This window comes from Peromyscus eremicus, chromosome 20 (genome assembly GCF_949786415.1).
Source record: "Peromyscus eremicus chromosome 20, PerEre_H2_v1, whole genome shotgun sequence".
Classification (NCBI taxonomy): domain Eukaryota; kingdom Metazoa; phylum Chordata; class Mammalia; order Rodentia; family Cricetidae; genus Peromyscus; species Peromyscus eremicus.
Genome location: NC_081436.1, coordinates 23,390,804 through 23,407,662, shown reverse-complemented (window position 1 = coordinate 23,407,662; position 16,859 = coordinate 23,390,804). Strand labels below are relative to the sequence as shown.

At 51.5% G+C, this 16,859-nt stretch overlaps 1 protein-coding gene across 2 annotated transcripts; it reads right to left on the bottom strand.

The window, feature by feature from the left end:
- Positions 1–2,693: 2,693 nt before the first annotated feature.
- Dnal4 (dynein axonemal light chain 4) lies at positions 2,694–16,845 on the bottom strand. 2 transcript variants are annotated; one of them, XM_059247480.1, is made up of 4 exons: positions 16,711–16,845; positions 6,445–6,652; positions 4,845–4,928; positions 2,694–3,747 (listed from the first exon to the last, which is right to left on the bottom strand). In XM_059247480.1, exons 2-4 carry the CDS (start codon positions 6,511–6,513, stop codon positions 3,583–3,585), a joined length of 318 nt encoding a protein of 105 aa, XP_059103463.1. In that variant the 5' UTR covers positions 6,514–6,652; positions 16,711–16,845; the 3' UTR covers positions 2,694–3,582. The 2 variants fall into 2 exon arrangements, with proteins under 2 accessions (XP_059103463.1, XP_059103464.1); XM_059247481.1 differs by lacking the exon at positions 16,711–16,845 and adding an exon at positions 16,565–16,699.
- Between the last annotated feature and the right edge of the window lie 14 nt (positions 16,846–16,859).

The window sequence follows — 16,859 nt, the reverse complement described above, 5'->3', positions numbered from 1 at the left end:
CTTCTGGAAAAGCTAGTGGCAGACACAATTGGATCACACTTCTATAGTTATGAGTATAAAGGTTTGACATTCATTCTTCTTTAGATTTGGGGTTCTGACTTCTGCTGATGTAACTGGTTCCTTTTCCAAATGCTGCATCCTATTTAACCTGATACAGTCCTTGGAGCCTGGTGGACCTTGTTAGGTGCTGATGTTGTACAGAGATGTTCAGTTGAAGGTAAACACAAATCCAATTGCAATGACCATATCCAGCTGTCAAGAAACAGGTCTTTTGGTGATTTCTCTCTGCTCCCTTCAAACTGGCATCTAGTAGTTGTTTTTGTGCTGAGGTGACCTGGGGTATCTGACTGAGAAGCAAACATGATCATGATGTACTGTGTGTGTGTGTGTGCCAGAGGCTGACATTGTGTGTCTCCCTCAATTGCTCTCCACCTTATTACATTTTTGCTAATTTATGCTGGGTGCATGCCACAGAGTCTGTACAGAGGTCAAGGACAACTTAATGTAGAGATGATTGTCTCTTACCACCATGTGGGTCCTACAGATTGAGCTCAGGTCATCAGGCTTGGCTGCAGGCCACTCTACCTACTCAGCCATTGAACCTACCTCCACCTTATTGTTTGGGACAATGCACATTAGGGTCCCTGAAATTTGCTAATATGGCTAGACTGGGTGGCCAGGGAGACCCCGGGGTCCTCCTGTCTTGGCCCCTCCAGCTCAGGGGTTACAGGTGCATGCTGCCACAGCTGGCCTTATACCCAGGTTCTGGAGCTCAAGCCGGGTCCTCAGGCTTCTGCAGCCAGCACTTTTCTGAGCCTCCTCCCCACTGCTGGCCCTGTCTATTGAAGAGGAGGGTTTGCAACTTGGAAACCGTGGCTTTTCAGTTGCCTGGCACTATAGTTTTGGAGTCACGTGTGTCGCATGTTAGCTGAGCCGTGGAAGCAATGATAATACTTCTTTGTGTGCAGAAATAATTCATCTTTTCTGTGCATCCAGTGCCTGTCTTGTACTGAACAAAAGCTGAGGTTGGGGGTGTGTTAGTTTCATTCCTGTTGCCATGATAAAATATCCTGAAAAAATTTTAGGGGACAAAGTGTTGCAGGATACTTTGACCATACCGTGGCACTCCAAGACTATCAATAAAGTTTACCTTGAATCAGGGGGTGGAGTCGGCAACTAGGTGACCGCGATTGGCCATGGAGAAGCCAGCAATTTGGATAATGATGCACAGGAAGGAAAGGGCAGGGACTGGGGTTTGGCTGGTCTTTTTGGTTTGGGGACAAGTGAAGAGACATACCTCTTGGTGGGTCTCCAGCCAAAAAGCAAGGTCAGCTGGCGCTTCTGGGCTTCTCTGATCTAGCAGGTTCCCCCACACACCTGACTCCTGAGTCTTGGTTGGTGAATAACGATAGAGATTTAGTTTAAACCTACAGCAGCAGTACAGGAATGTAGACCAGAAGGCCCTCCAGGCCGAAGCCTGAGTGACCCTGGGGCCACAGATGACAATTAAAATATTAGTAGATTCATGTGCAGCCACTAAGCCAACAGAAAAACACCAAGAAAGGTTGATTTTAGGTCTGAATTCCAGGTTCTAGTCACTGTGGGGAGGTCACAGTGAGCTCGAAGCAACCAGTCATACGACATCCACACTTGAGAGCAGACATGCTTGCCTGCCTGAGCTTTGCTTGGTTTCCCCCAGGCTTATACAGTTCAGGACCCCTTTCCTAGACTGGGCCCCCCACAGCGGGCTGGGTCTTCCCACATCAACTAACTTGAGACAGCCTTCCACAGACACGCCACAGGCCTTCCCAGTGCAGACAGTCCCTCACTGAGACTCTTCCCAGGTGGTTCCAGGTTATGTTGACAAAGCTGACCATCAGGGTGTCATTAAGAAGTAAACCATGATTTTGTGTGGGGGAAACAGGGAGGGGGCACTTGATTTTCAGCTATAACAACATCTTTTTAGCTTTTACCCTTAAACTATAATTATGTTTCCACATGCTGTGAAGAAAAAGAAAGAGGAAGAGGAGGAGGAGGAGGAGGAAGTGGAGGAGGGGGAGGAGGAAGAGGAGGAGGGGAGGGAGGACTGCCCAGAGAAGTACCCTGCTATGGTGCCCTATTACCTACCTGCCTAACAGTGGCACACAACCTCTGGAGTCGTGCCCACTCTACAGACAAGGCTGCTGAGGCCTAGAACACAACAGAGGGACCGGATCTGGGGACCATGGAGCCCATCATCCCAGCCACTGCTCCACGCTGGCTGCTGCTGAGCCAGCCTCACTGGCCAGCACCCACGTGCGGCAGATTAAGGGAAGAACAGGTGCAGGGCAGGCTTTGAACAGCCACAGCTATTCCAGGCTGGGGCCCCCTCACCGCCTCCTGCACCATCCCACCTGGTCACCCCTGCCAGTCCCACGCACGGGGCTGCCCATCTCTCTGGCAGCAAGCTCTCCCACGCAGTTCAGGAGGGCTAGTTCCTGCTCCTCCCATCTGCCCAGATGCCTCGGGTGACACTTCTCTAGGCCTGTGCATGTACACCCGTGCACAAGCACACTCCGCCCTCTCCAGGAGCACTGGTCTGTGCCATCACTGTCCAGTGGATCTGATGGAAATCTGCTACAAGTGGACACGCAGGCCGAGTGCGGCAGAGCAGAGCCCTTGTTCTGGGAAACTTCAATACACCACAGACTAAGTTTAGTTTTCAGTCATTTTAATTGTAAAAACCAAGACGTTTATATAAATAAGACCGCTGTGTAAAATATGATTCACCCTTCTACTAAAACCCTTCTCCCCACACTCAAAAAGAATCTAGAAAAGCCAGCAAGGTAAGAAGTACAAATAGCATGCGGTCCCTGATGAAGTCCCTGGCAGGCCAGGTTTCCCTGCTAACGGGGCCTCACGGTGAGAGCACTCCTGGCCCAGGTGTCTCACCGGGGTTCAGCAACATCTTGAGAACTTGCTCTACACCATGGCCCTAGCTCTCAGCCATGCAGCTGATCTGATGGAGGTGGTATGAAAGGTTTGGGTGGCCCGGGCTGGGAGAAGGGGACGGGAAGACTGTGTGATCCTCATGCCAAAGCCAGAACTGTGAACTGCTGGTCCAGTAAGATGGTTGTCTGTTCAGCCCTGGGTTAGGCTGGGGAAGGGGAGAGGAGACCCCTACCACAATGACAAGGAGAGGAATGCTCTGTGTCTTATGAGAGGCGAGGCCCTTTCTGAGGTTGCTGCCACATAGTCACTAATGACAAGGGCAGTAGATATTTCCCAGCAGTCCTGGGGGCAGAAGGGCTTTGGGGCTCCTGGGATGAAAGGTGGGACCAGTCCATTCCAAGGAGAAAAATCCCATGACCTCACCCCTTCACCTGTCACACCATCCCACCCCTCACGTACACACAGCTCAGGACTCAGAGGGAGACAGTGGAGAGCCTGGGAGAGGCGATGTTACTAACTCACACATTGGGTGTGGCTCAGGAAACCGGTACACAAGGACAAAGGAAAAGACTGAACTCCCACACAAGAGCCAGGCTCTGCCTAGGGCCGCCCCCCAGCCCCGAGGAGAAGCGGAAGAGCTGCTGGGTGGTGTCAGGAGCACTTCCACACACACACAGCCAGGGTTCCCCCGAAGTACAGGTAGAGGAGGTTCTTCACCTCATGGGTGATCTCGAACCCAAAACCCTCGCCGATCACCACATGCCAGGAAGAGCCGAACTTCTTGTCCATTGTCTCTTTGATCATCTTTGCGGCACTCTGGAAGGGAGAAGGTGCCAATCAGGGGCAGTGACAGGTACAATTCAGTTCCCACACCGGGAAGGAGAAGCTGAGCACTGCACTCTTGGCAGAAAATGGCTGCCTCCTCAGCCTGCCTTCAGTCTGCCGGCAAGATCACCACAGAGGGCTCTGCACAGCACCTCCTGCAGGGCTACCGGAACAGCACCTGCCCCTCATCAGGAAGGACCCGGTGACAGGAAGAGAGGGGGTTTGAGAAAGCCTAGGCTGAAGGTTGTTGGCTCTGTCACTCTGGGTTCCAGAGCAGCACCCTCAGCTGTGGACCAGGAAAACGGGGCCCAAGGCTGTTGTGGAGACCAGAGGAAATAACGAGTGGGGATGCTCAGTGCGAGGGCACAACACGGGCCCTGAGGGGTGCCCTGAGGGGCCGCTCGTTACCAGCAAGTGTGGCAGGTCCCAGAAAGACCCCAGTCACAGCAATGGCATTCCACTTCCCATGTCGGCTCTTTCCAAAGCTTCCCTCAGCATGAAGAGGTTTAGGGACACTGAGCACGTGTCCCCATTACCTCAGTAGCTCAGGAAAGAGGCACCACCCCTAGCCCCCAGACTAGGGCTCTGGGTTCAGAGCTGAGAAACGGCTTGTCTTGAGAACACAGTGAGGGAGGGTTGCAGATGGGATGTGGCCACACTACCACCCTCTTTCTCCCCACAGCCTCATGAATGGCACTGCTGGGCTGATACCTGTGGCCGAGCTGGGACTCCACCCTTTCTGAATGGATGGATGAATTCATGGATGAATGCCTGGCAGGCCTCTGCTCATAGCTGAGATGGAGCCCAGAAAGATGCCCTAGCCAATAATCCACTTGGGGAGTTTGGGGGGCAGAGGTGGTATGGAGACCTTGCTGGCTTCCCTCCCTCTGGGGCTGGGTGTGGCCCTTGGTACCCTGGCTAGAGCCAACCTCGTCTGTCACTGGCCTTCAGAACAGTGACCACTCTCAAGCAAGGCTCTAGCTGTGTCTGGCAGGCCTCTGGAGCTGGCTACAGGGCTTTGGAGGCACCTTACTATCACACACAGGGTCACCAGAGACACGAGGGGCCGCCTGAACTGATGGCAATACCTCGTTGTTGTTGGAGAATTTCTCACAGGCTGTGACACAAAGCTCCATGGTCTCCACTCGCATCTCCTCTGGCATGTCCGAGTGCTAGAGACAGGGCAGGGTGACAAACAGAGAGACGCTTAGCCCGCCACCCAGCCCTCCTGGCCAGCCTCTCGGTCTTCAGCTTAAGGCACGAACACTAGGTGGCTTCCCTGGCCCAGTCCTGGGCCAGTGACTTCTCCCTGACTGGGGCCTACAGTTGGGGTGGAGCGTGTGATGGTAACGGGCCACATGTTCTGGGCCGCGCCCCTCTGCAAGGGTCCATGTTCCCACCAAGGACCATTCCCGGGAGCCCCCGCTCCCTCCTGCTCCTTGGCTCCTTTCTCAGGCATTTGCCAGGTTCCTCCTCCCGGATGGAGGCCAGGGCCTGTCTTCATCCTCTGCAGCCAAGTCCTTCCACACAGCCGTGCCTTCCACAGGGGCGGGTTCCATGTCTTCATGCCATCCTTGGGCTCTAGACTTCCATGCCCCACTGCCCAGGTGAACCTCACTCGGCTGGCTGTCTCAAATATCTCCCCGTTTCCCCTCAAACCTGCTCTGATTACAGTTTCACTTTCTTGGGGACAAGGACTTTTCCTTAACTCTGGCCCATCCTTGACTGTCTTCCCCTGGCATCCAGACCCCACCCAGTGAACAGCTTGGCCAGGGCCAACCTCACACCTCCACTCCAGGGCTTGACCACTGCCAGGCAATGACTCTCTTAGCGCTCTCCTCTGAGTCCACTCTCCTAACTACAGCAAGAGTGCTTTTCTTTTTCTTTTGTTTGTTTGTTTGTTTGTTTGTTTCTTTCTTTCTTTCCTTGGTTTTTTCGAGACAGGGTTTCTCTGTGTAGTTTTGTGCCTTTCCTGGAACTTGCTTTATAGACCAGGCTGTCCTCGAACTCACAGAGATCCGCCTGCCTCTGCCTCCCGGGTGCTGAGATTAAAGGCTTGCGCCATCACTGCCGGCTTTTCTAATGACTTGAGACAATGTCACCTACAACTTCTGCCCCTCACTGCTCCTTGGACCTCCAGACAGACCCCCCTTCCTCACTGTGTTCCTCATGTGGCTGCCAGCCAGGCCTGCACAGACTAACCTCACCATCACTCTGACCCTCCCATCTGCCACTCCTCAAGGGCTCCAGCCAGCCATGTTGATGAGGCCAAACTCGCCCCACTCAGCCTCCAGTGCCTGCTGCTTCTCTGAGGGGCAGAGGCTTCTCAGGTTCGTTCAAGGTCTGCACCTAACTTGATGAGGGTCACTGATCTGACTTCCTCCAGGAGTTGGCCTCTGCACCAGCTCAGCTCTTCTGTACAGCACGGATTGCCTGCCACTGTCCTTTGCACAGGCCAGAGCATCACCTGCCTTGTTCACCACCAGCTCCACAGTACCTAGACCACGCTTGGCACAGAGCGGGCGGCCTGAACATAACTTGGTGAATGAAGGAATGGATGAAGGAATGAGACACTGGGACTGTTAGATGTTTGGGTTGGAGCCAGCGCGGCCCTTTCCTCTCACTGTAAGCCCCGCCCACCTGCAGGCTGTGGGGCCTGCTGGCCACTCTCCTCCTCCCCAGGCTTACCCTGACCAAGGGGAAGGTCTGCAGTCGCTTATAGTCAGCCTCCTCTTTCTTCCCTTCTGTCTCTCCCATGATCCTCCCAGTGTGACCTCAGGAGGAGAGAGTGGGGCTTTCAGGAGGCGCTGGGCCCAGCAGTCACAGCGCCCAGGAGGCTCGGGAAGTAGGCCTTGCCAACTTGGCGGGAGCAGAAAATGTCTTTCCCCGAGGGGTGCTGCAAAGAACAGGAAAAGCAGGAGGGAAGAGTTGGCTTCCAAACCACACATCACAAATTAGAAATGTCTCAGTGACAATCTGACACCTCCCCATCTCAACGCCTCTGCCTCCTTTCCCAAATGGCCAGCAAGTCTGCAGACGGAGGGTGAGTCAACCCGAGACGCTGCAAGAACACACTGTCATTGTCAAGACAGATACTGACTGTGGGCCACGCCAAGGATGGAGTCCAGAGCTACCAATTAGCAAGGACAGTTTCTGAGTGCCGATGACTGTTTGTCTGGTACTGAGGAAGCCACACGCACCGGTGACCACTGACAATTTGTTACCGGGGTCCCTCTGCAGAATAGCGACAGTGTTGTGTGGTGGCTTTCCTGGCCCACGGGGTGCCTTGATGGTCCCTGCCTCCTCTCCCAGAGCCACTAGTTGGTCTAGGAGCTGGAAGGCCCAGGCGCTGGTACCAGTTCAGTCACTAACCAGCAGCACAGCCCGGGGCAAAGGAGTTCTCATCAGTGACTGGGCCATACCCACAGCAGGGGACTCAATGAGACTAGGCACATGGAGCAGCACACAGTGCCCGGAATGTGGGCATCACTTGATCAGTGGCTGTCTCCCCTTCCTCTGGCTCACAGGGCACTCAGTGAGGGTATAGTAGGTCTAGGCCTTTTTTTTTTTTTCTTTTCTTTTCTTTTTTTTTTTTTTGAGACAGGCTTTCTAGACTCTTAAATGCATAGCAGATCTAGGCAGAGCTTTTCACAAACAGATGGACTGCAGTCTAAATGACCACCAGCCCTGCAGAAGTCAGGATGCTTCTTCATCCCAGTTTCGTGTACCCTAGAATGAAATCAAAGGGCTTCCTCTCTCAGAGGAACTAACATGATGATGATGAACCTTTCTAGAAATTTACACAGACAAATGAAGCCACATATCAGGGCAGCATTTTTTGTTGTTGTTGTTATTGCTTTTGTTTGTTTGTTTTTTGCTTTTTGTTTTTCAAGATAGGATTTCTCTGTGTAACAGCTCTGGCTGTCCTGGAACTCACTTTGTAGAGCAGGTTGACCTTAAACTCAAAGAGATTGGCTTGTCTCTGCCTCCTGAGTGCTGGGATTAAAGGTGTGTGCCACCACTGCCCAGCTTAGCCACATTTCTTTTTTTTTTTCAGACAGGGTTTCTCTGTGTAGCTTTGCACCTCTCCTGGAACTCACTTGGTAGCCCAGGCTGGCCTCGAACTCACAGAGATCCGCCTGGCTCTGCCTCCCGAGTGCTGGGATTAAAGGCGTGAGCCACCACCGCCCGGCCCACATTTCTTAAATCTATAATAATTTCACTGCATAGCCACTGAACTCCAAGATGGTCAGCATAGTAACCAAGAGGTATGTATATTTTGAGACAGTGTTTTTTTTCAGGCTGGTTTGGAACTTCTGGACTCAAATGATCCTCCTGCTTCAGTCTGCAAATAGCTGGGAATAAAGGAACAGACCACTGGGCCTGGCTAACAGGCGGTAAGAGGAGGTGATGTGGATTAGCTGCCGCCTACCAGCCATGCACTAGCCCCGGTTCCCAGGACTCCGTCTTTATGCAGAACTCCATGGTGACGGCTGCAGAAGCTAGAGCCTGGGAGTGGAGGCAGGAGAGCTGCCACCTCTGGCTTGAGATCACCCAGCCCAGGAGTGAGGAGAGCTATGGGCCCCAGCATTGCCCTAGAGCCACTCCCTCACTTCAGGCACACACGGGCCCTTGCCGCACACTTGACCACGAGCGTGCCTCAGATGACTTGGCAGTGGTGGGAGTGCTCCACCTCCCCTCCCAGTGCCTGTGGTCCTAGGTGTCTGCGATCCGGCTTGCCCGAGCACTGAGCTTTCTGGGTACTCTTTCCAGGCTGCACTATGCTCCTAATTCACACCCTCTCTGATGTCGCAGCCACCCTCGGTGCCACACCATTGGTGGGCATCCTCAAGTAAGGCTCAAAGCTTGGCATGGACTCCATCATTCCACGACATGGTGTTTTCTGATTTCCCAGGGGACAGATGGCTCCACTTATCTTCTAACTCTGGGCATTTATACAACTTGGGCTTTAGCAGGTTTTGTTTGTCTCTACATATGCGTTGGCTGTTTACCAAGCACAATCTCACTGCACTTTCTGGTCAGGTTTCTTGTTCTACAAAATTCAAAGGGCCATTCATCTCTGCTCACTGGTGTTAAAGCCTGTCTCCCAACCCATCCTACGCTCCTAGCTTTAGTAACACCATGTTATTGCCTCCTCAGCCACCTTCACCAGGGCGGTATGGTGAGGGGTGCCAGGGCTTTCTACTTTGTTTACCTCTGAGAATCCCAAGTGGGAACGACTTAAAGTGTGGGAGCAGCTGCTCCAGCATCTTCCACTTAAGGGTTTCAACTCAAGTTGATTTATCCTCAGAGCTAAGAAAGGCTGCCAGGCAGGGGACAGGAGGGAACACCGAACCCATGGTGCACACCAACCTCAAGGCAATCCTATCTATATTAGCCTCAAAACAGAATCTGTGGGAGGTCACAGGACTTCCCAGGTGCTACCAGAGTCCACTCTTCAGGAACCAAGTAGGGAAGTCCCTAGGATAGTTCCAGGGGGCAGCAGCATGGAGCGGAGGATGCCAAGTCCGAACATTTATGTCTAGGGGCTACAGGTGCAGCTAAGAGACAAAGCACTTGCTTAGCAGGTACACGGCCTTAAGTTCAGCCCTAAAGCTGCAAAATGGATAGATAAGTCAACAAAGCAATGAAACACTGAGGTCTAGATGCCAGTTCCATAAGAGAATGGAGCTCTGCCTACTTCCTTGGCTTTGGAGCCATGAACAAGTGGCCACAGCCAGGCCTGGTCTTCCTCATGGAGATGGCTTTCCTTTTCTTGGGAGGCTCACACAAGTGTCTGAGAGGTGTGAATCCCCAGTGCGCTGTGGTTCTCGATGCTCTGCTCTCTAGGAGCATCATCCCTCCAGCCAGCCTCAGCCAACATTATTCAACCAAATACGTCATGGACCATGATTCATGAACACACAGCTTTTCTAATCACTGCATATACTCCTGGCAGTCCAAAATAGGTGAGACTTACAGAGAAGAGGAATCGTTACAGATGGCCGGCTTCCACACAGAAAGGGAAGACAGTTTTATGCTCCTGTATCATTCTGATGCAGCTCTGGTCATTCAGTCATGATTAACACACCCTGCTGAATGGATGCTACCTAAAATAGCACAACTGGGGCTTTAATAACCTCATCAATCTCCCATGTGAATGAGCACGTGCTCGAGAGGCTCCATCAGACGAAACCACACTTTTTAATAATGCAAGTGTGCCACAGTCAGGGTACCAAAGTTCAACCCGATGCCATCTGGCCCTTAGTGGTACTTGAAGCCAGCATGAACTTGCTCTTCCCTCGGGACTCCGTTAGTGCTCTGCATAGCCTCATCAAGAGGTACACACAGGGCTGCCCCATTGCCTTATCAAAGCCAGTGTGCCTCTCTGGAGGGTCCTTGCTCGTTGTGACACTGACCTTAAGCCACCATTTGTTATTTTGCTTCTGAAGTATTTGAGGAGAATCTTTAAGAGAGTGAGAGTGTGCAGAAGGTTTGGAGAAAATATTTGGTCTCTGGGAAGTAAAGCCAAAAGCATCTACCAACTGTGTGTGCATGCCTATGTGTGTGTTTGTGTGTGTGTGCATAAGCACACATACATGCATGACCTGTGTGTATGTTCATGTGCTTATGAAGCTATATGCTTATTAACTCCTGGAACATTCTTGGCCCTTAGGCTGATAACCCACTACATAAGCAAGAGACTGCAGGACCCTTTTGGAGCATGTCATGGTTTCCAAAGACTAGCTCTGCAGGTGGGTCTGAATTCACATCTCCTCTAACCCTGCCCCCAAGCCTTGACTTTGAATCTGGAAGTGGGCTGAGCAAGCTCTACCTCACAGTAAGGATCAGCACCTGCTTCTGGAGTGTCAAGAAGAGGAACTTTGCCATCTCTTCATAGGAGCCAACCACGTATTTAAGCATTTGGGCCAGCACACTATCACCTCCCCATTCCCACTGTGGGCCAGCCTGGGCTTAGCACTGAAGGAAGAGAGTTGAAATCTGGGTTGGGCCAATGGTGGAGGTGGCATGGCTATAGACTATCTTCACCTTCGTATTCGTTGCTTCATTTCAACACTAGAGCTCCCCAGTGAAGGGCTTCCAACTCTTCGGAGGGCCCCAGGGGAGGGGGAGAATCAGGCACCCAGTGCCCAGAGAGGTTTGGTAGCTGGCCTGAGAGTGTACAGCCAGCATTTGCTGAGCCAGGATCTGAGCCCAGATCCAACCTCCTGACTTTATCACGCTTTTTTTCTTTGGAAGAAATAACATCAATATTGGCATCTTCCAGCTCAACCACCTATCTGTGCCTGCCTCCTGCCTCTACCCATTCAGGGGTCTTTGCGACCACCACAGCCAGCAGAGTAATGATCTTTGGGAGACAAGAAAGTAGTTTGGTTCAATATGACTCAGTAGCGGGTGTTGGTTCAAACTTCTAGAGTCTGACCTGGAGTAGTTTATTTTAGGTATAACAGCATAGTTTGGTGAAAATTTTTCTGGTAATAATTAACTCAATCCTGTGTGCACAATAAAGCTTAAGATATGACTACATCGGGGCTGGAGAGATGGCTCAGTGGTTAAGAGCACTGACTGTTCTTCCAGAGGACCCGGGTTCAATTCCCAGCAACTACATGACAACTCACAACTGTCTGTAACTCCAGCTCCAGGGGATCTGACACCCTCACACAAACATACATGCAGGCAGAACACCAACGCACATAAAATAAAAAGTAAATAAGTAAAAAAAAAGATATGACTACATCAAAACTCTTTGTAAAGTACATGTGACATCTTCCATAAAGATGGGTTCTATAGATTGACAAGCTCATGATAAGGGTCTTCGGGAAGAGCCAGTGTGGTCTCAGCCAGATAGCACAGATATCTCACACAGATAGCACAAAGGTCCCCAGTCTATTAGCCACATCTTTCCCAGCCTTCTGGGTGGGATACTAGGTTATACATCCCTTCCTTTGAAGAAGCAACTCTGTGTGTTTAAAATTCTAGGTTCCCCTTGTGCTTATCTGTGAGCACAAAGACCTCTGTGCCTCCCACATCTCCTCCTTTTTTAGGTTTTAAGGAGAAAATTGTGTCTGTACTAGAAGCCAAGGTTGAATGCACTGCCTTCATGGCTAGTCTATTACAGCAAGCATAAGAGAATTTTAATAGCTAACAGAGGACCAAGGAAAGGGGGAAACCATCTTAACCAAGATGGCATTCAAAGTCACCTGAGATTTTGTTGTTTATACAGATCATTTATTTGAGCATCGATAGTATGAGAAAATCTGACACATTAAAGCAACACATGCTTTAAATCATTGGCAACCAAGATTATGCTTGAGCAAAAAATATCTACATAGCTCTATTCTGTAACCCCCACAGAGCCACACCAGGGCCATGCACTGTGTACCTTGGCCATCATATCACTGCTTTTTCTGACATGTCTACCCTCTGCCTCTAGCAAACAAATGACAACAAAGAGGACAAGGTAGGAGGAGCAGGATCCAGGGACACTAGCAGTGAGGTCAGGTGATGACCTGTTCCCCAAAGGCCTGGGGTACCCAGGTCAGGCCAGAGTGAAGTGCAAACCCAGGGTGGCCGTTCTCCAATTTTACTGGAAGGGCATCAGAAATCCATCATCTTGTTGGGTGCAGTGGCACATGCCTGAAATGCCAGCACTCAGAAGCCAGCCTGGCCTACACAATGGGTTTCAGGCCAAACAAGGCAACAGAGTGAGACCCTGTCTATCCCCGCTCTCCACCCCCTTGGTTTTTCCAAGACAGGGTTTCTCTGTAGCCCTGGCTGTTCTGGAACTCACTCTGTAGACCAGGCAGGCCGTAAACTCATAGAGATCCACCTGCCTCTGCCTCCTGGGATTAAAAGTGTATGCTGCTACCGACACCACCACTGGGTGGCATGAGACTCTGAATAAGAAACAAATAAGAACAAGAAACATTCGGGGTTAGGGATTTAGCTCAGTGGTAGAACGCTTGCCTAGCAAGCGCAAGGCCCTGGGTTTGGTCCTCAGCTCCCCCCACCCCCTAAAAAAAGAAATATTCTTTTAAGGAAAAATAAAGGAAGGAGGGAGGGAGGGAGGCCGGCCATCATCTGCTGTGAACAGGAACAAGTTGACAGTAAGGAGGGGACAATAGTCCCTAAAAAGAAAGTAACCTTTCTACACATACACAAGCTGTCTCGTTTGGTCTGAAAAGGTCTTTACTTTTTCTCAATTACATGGAGGCCCAGTGAAAACTTCTTTATGCTTTGGTCATGGAGAGGGAAAAGGAAGAGAAGAGAAGGAAGGGGAGGGGGAGGTGGAATTAGAAGAGACATCTGTTGACTCGCTGAGCTCGGCGATCAACATTTGCTTTGTCCAACACCGCGTGCTAAATGACAGTGACTCACACAGCACACCCCCACGGACATACCCAAATTTGGATGAGGTCCCAAACATTTCCGTTAAGAGACAAGCAAGAAAAAGTCATAAGCACGGTAGCCACGGGCTCGGCGTGAGAGAGGCTGCCTACAGCACCGTTACGCAGCCTCCTGGCTCACTTCTTCCACACTCTGAACGGATTTGAACGTGAGGAAGTAAAAGTGACATTATCACAGGCTCGAACTGCATGCAGCACTGACCTATTTCCTAGGAAACCACTGACAATTGCTAATCAGCAATCACACCTTACAAGTGATCACGACTTCACCACATGTCGTGAATCCTGACACCCTGGAGCTCAGGGACTTCAGTCTCTTTTACTGTTCCAGATGAGCAGTCCATTGTCAGGCACATGGCGGAAGTCCAAAGGATGGCCAAAATGTAATGAAATTATATTTCAATTGTCTCCTGGGAGGGGAGAGGTCCATTCAAAGCCATCCAATAATACTCACTAAACACTGGAGCTGGGATGGCTCAGCGTGGTTTGTTGCACAAGCATGAAGACTTGAGATCAGACCCCCCCAGCACCCACAGAAAAGGCGGGGTGCAGAGCTGCAGAGAGGGCTCCATGGGTAAAAGTGCTTGCTCTGCAAGCCTGGTCACCCGAGTTCAGTTCCAAGAACCCATGTGGAAAGAGAGAGACAGCGCCCCAAAGTTGTCCTTTGACCTCCACATGCACATTGGGGGGTGCATGTGCATGCTTACACCCTCTCTTTCCCTCACACATAAGTGCACACACCCAGAGGTGGCTGGATGCTATGCTCTGTGCCTGTAATTCTGGTGCTGGCCAGGCAGGGACAGGAGAATCCCGGGGCTTGTTGGCCAGCCAGTGTAGCCAATAAGTGAGCTATAGGTTTAAAAAGAGATCTTGTCTTTTTTTAAAAAAAAAAAAAGGTGGGGCATGATTGAGAAAAATACCCATCATCCATCTCTGGCCTCCATATTCATGTACAAACAGGCACACCTAAACATGAACATGTATACACACAAAGTTTTTTAAACATATATTTACTTAATACTGATCTTCAGCCAGAGATCAGGAGAAGAATTCTACATACAGGCTCTCAAAAATTCACCACCCTCCAAAAAACTGACACTCTCCCCCCCTACCCCTACCCCCCCCCACTGATGAGCACATGGCCCGAGCAAAGCAAAGTGACTTTCCATCCCGCTGAGAAGTGGAGGGCCAGACCCCCACCCCCCCCAGTGCACATGACTTCAAGACTCTGCTTTCGACGACTCCACTCTAACCAAGCAAGAAGCAGCACTGCCATGGGGGCTCCCAGCATACGTGAAAACGGACCCAGGAGTTATGATCCACGGCAGAAAGACATGGCAGAGAAGGAGGAGACTGGGAGGGGGGTGGGAGGGTGTCAAGAGCAGCTCAGTGTGAAGGGCAGCACAGGAGTCAGCATTAGTGAGTGAGCATCCGGCCTCTCGGGCACTGGAGCAGACTGTCCAGACAGAGGAGCCATGCAGTGGTTTTGAGAGAAAGCTCACGGATTCCTGGGACCCGTGACCGAACACAGTTGAGAAGGGCAAAAAAGGGCTGGAGTTGGGTTGTGCAAGTGTAGAGGGCCCTAAACCCAGGCATAAAAAGTGTGGATTTCTTTTTTTGAGATAGGCTTTCACACACCACAGGCTGGCCTTAAACTCACTGAGCAACTGAGGATAAACGTGATACTGCTCCTAAGTACTAGGATTGCAAGCAACCACCACTGTGCCTAGCTTCTTGGGGGCTGGTAGTACAGTGGTTGGTGACTTGGGTTGATAGGGACAGCAGTTAGAAAGCTAGAGCAATAACCCCCATGACAGGCGTTGACGGCCTGGACCAGGATGGCGGCCTCAGGAACGGAAAGGATCTGATATCCCCATGGAGACAGAATCAAGACAATCTGATAACTCAGTCCTCAGTGGAATGGGCCTGGCAGACCATGGAGAAAGCCAGGTAGAACAGATGGGCAGGTGGAGAAGGAGGCCAGCTTGATTTTAGCAGCTGGCCAAACGCGAATGGAGACATCTGGTCAGGAGTACAAGATGACAGAATTGTGGATGGTTGGAAAAGGGAAGCTATGAGCCCAGCTCACATCACCGTATCAACCTCTTCCAGTCTTCTCATGCCCTGCCCATAATGCCTAACCACAAAGTACAGGGAAAAGATCAAAGCCAAAGAGCAGATGTGAGGTTCATCTGCAGATAGTGGATACTAAGTGGGTTCCACAGGAAATCTCTGGGTTCCTCCCAGGAGGGAAAGTGTGAGGTAGTAAGAGACAAAGAAAGGAAATTAGGGGGTTGGAGAAATGGGTCACTTTATAAAGTGCTTGCTACGTGAAGGCCTGAGTTCTCTTCCCAGTATCCGTGTAAAAGCTGGGTGTGGCAGCCATGCATTGGAGAGGCAGCTGGAAGGATCCTTGGAGATCATTGGCCATCTAGCCCAACAGCGAGCTCCTAGCATCAAGAGAGACCCAGTCTCAAAAAATAAGATGGAGAGAGATGGGCAGTGGTGGCACACAGCTTTAATCCCAGCACTGGGGAGGCAGAGGCAGGCAGATTTCTGTGAGTTCGAGGCCAGCCTGGTCTACAGAGTGAGATCCAGGGCAGCCAGAGCTGTTACACAGAGAAACTCTGTCTTGAAAACAAACAAACGGAGAGAAAGAAAGAAAGAAAGAAAGAAAGAAAGAAAGAAAGAAAGAAAGAAAGAGAAAATATATAAGATGGAGAGTGGTTAAGGCACAGTGTTGACCTCTGGTCTCCACATGAACCTGCACACACAGGAACCTATACATACACAGAAAAAAGAAAGCTAGCAAGTACTGAATCTACACTGGACTGGACCCTTTGTACTTCAATTGCCAACGGAGATGGGCTTCGTTCCGAGATGGCTTTACAGATGCACCGACCGGTGCCCAGAGAGATCTCAGGTAACTTGCCAGGATTCTTACAAGTGGGAATCCAACTTAGGTTTGCCAAGTTCTTTGCAGTACATAAAAGTAGGGAAGAGAGAGAACACATCCTCCGGGGAACTGACAGTTGAGTCCAAGAACAACCTCCTAGGACGTCCGAGTCCAAAAGGCCTTTGCGACCGTTCAATCCAATTTCGCCTTTATAGATGGGGAAACTGAGTCCCCCCACAACGGGCAATAGTCAGCCCAGAGTCCCAGGACGTCGCCAAATTTCCAAACCAAGTGGTCTGGGACGAGGCGTTTGTGACCACCAGCCAGCAGCGGGGTGGCGCGGGGGACAGGGCGCTGCGGGAGTCAGAACAGGGAGGATGCGAGGGCACGGTGCTAGAAGGGGCCCAGGGTGGGTGAGGAGGAGCGGCCTGCACAGTGGGAGTGGGGAGGCACAATGTCACGGTCGAGCTCCGCGGTCCTCTACCTGGGACGAGGGGAGGTCCTGGGCCGGGAACCGCAGACTGGGGATCACGGTGGGGCCTCACGCGGGGCCAGGCCTCGTCCGCCCTGCGCGTCCTCCCGCCCTCCCTCCGGGCCAGCCCACCCCGCCACGCTGCCCTGCAGCCTCACCTGCTCCCGCGGGGGCCAGAGCCTAGGCCGCTGCCAGCGCACCCCCGCCAGGGTTGTCAAGGAGCGAACAAGAGTGTCTTAGCAACCAGCCCGGAAGTCCCGTCCCCTCACCGGACGTTGACAGCCATATCACTTATTATTGGTGTAGA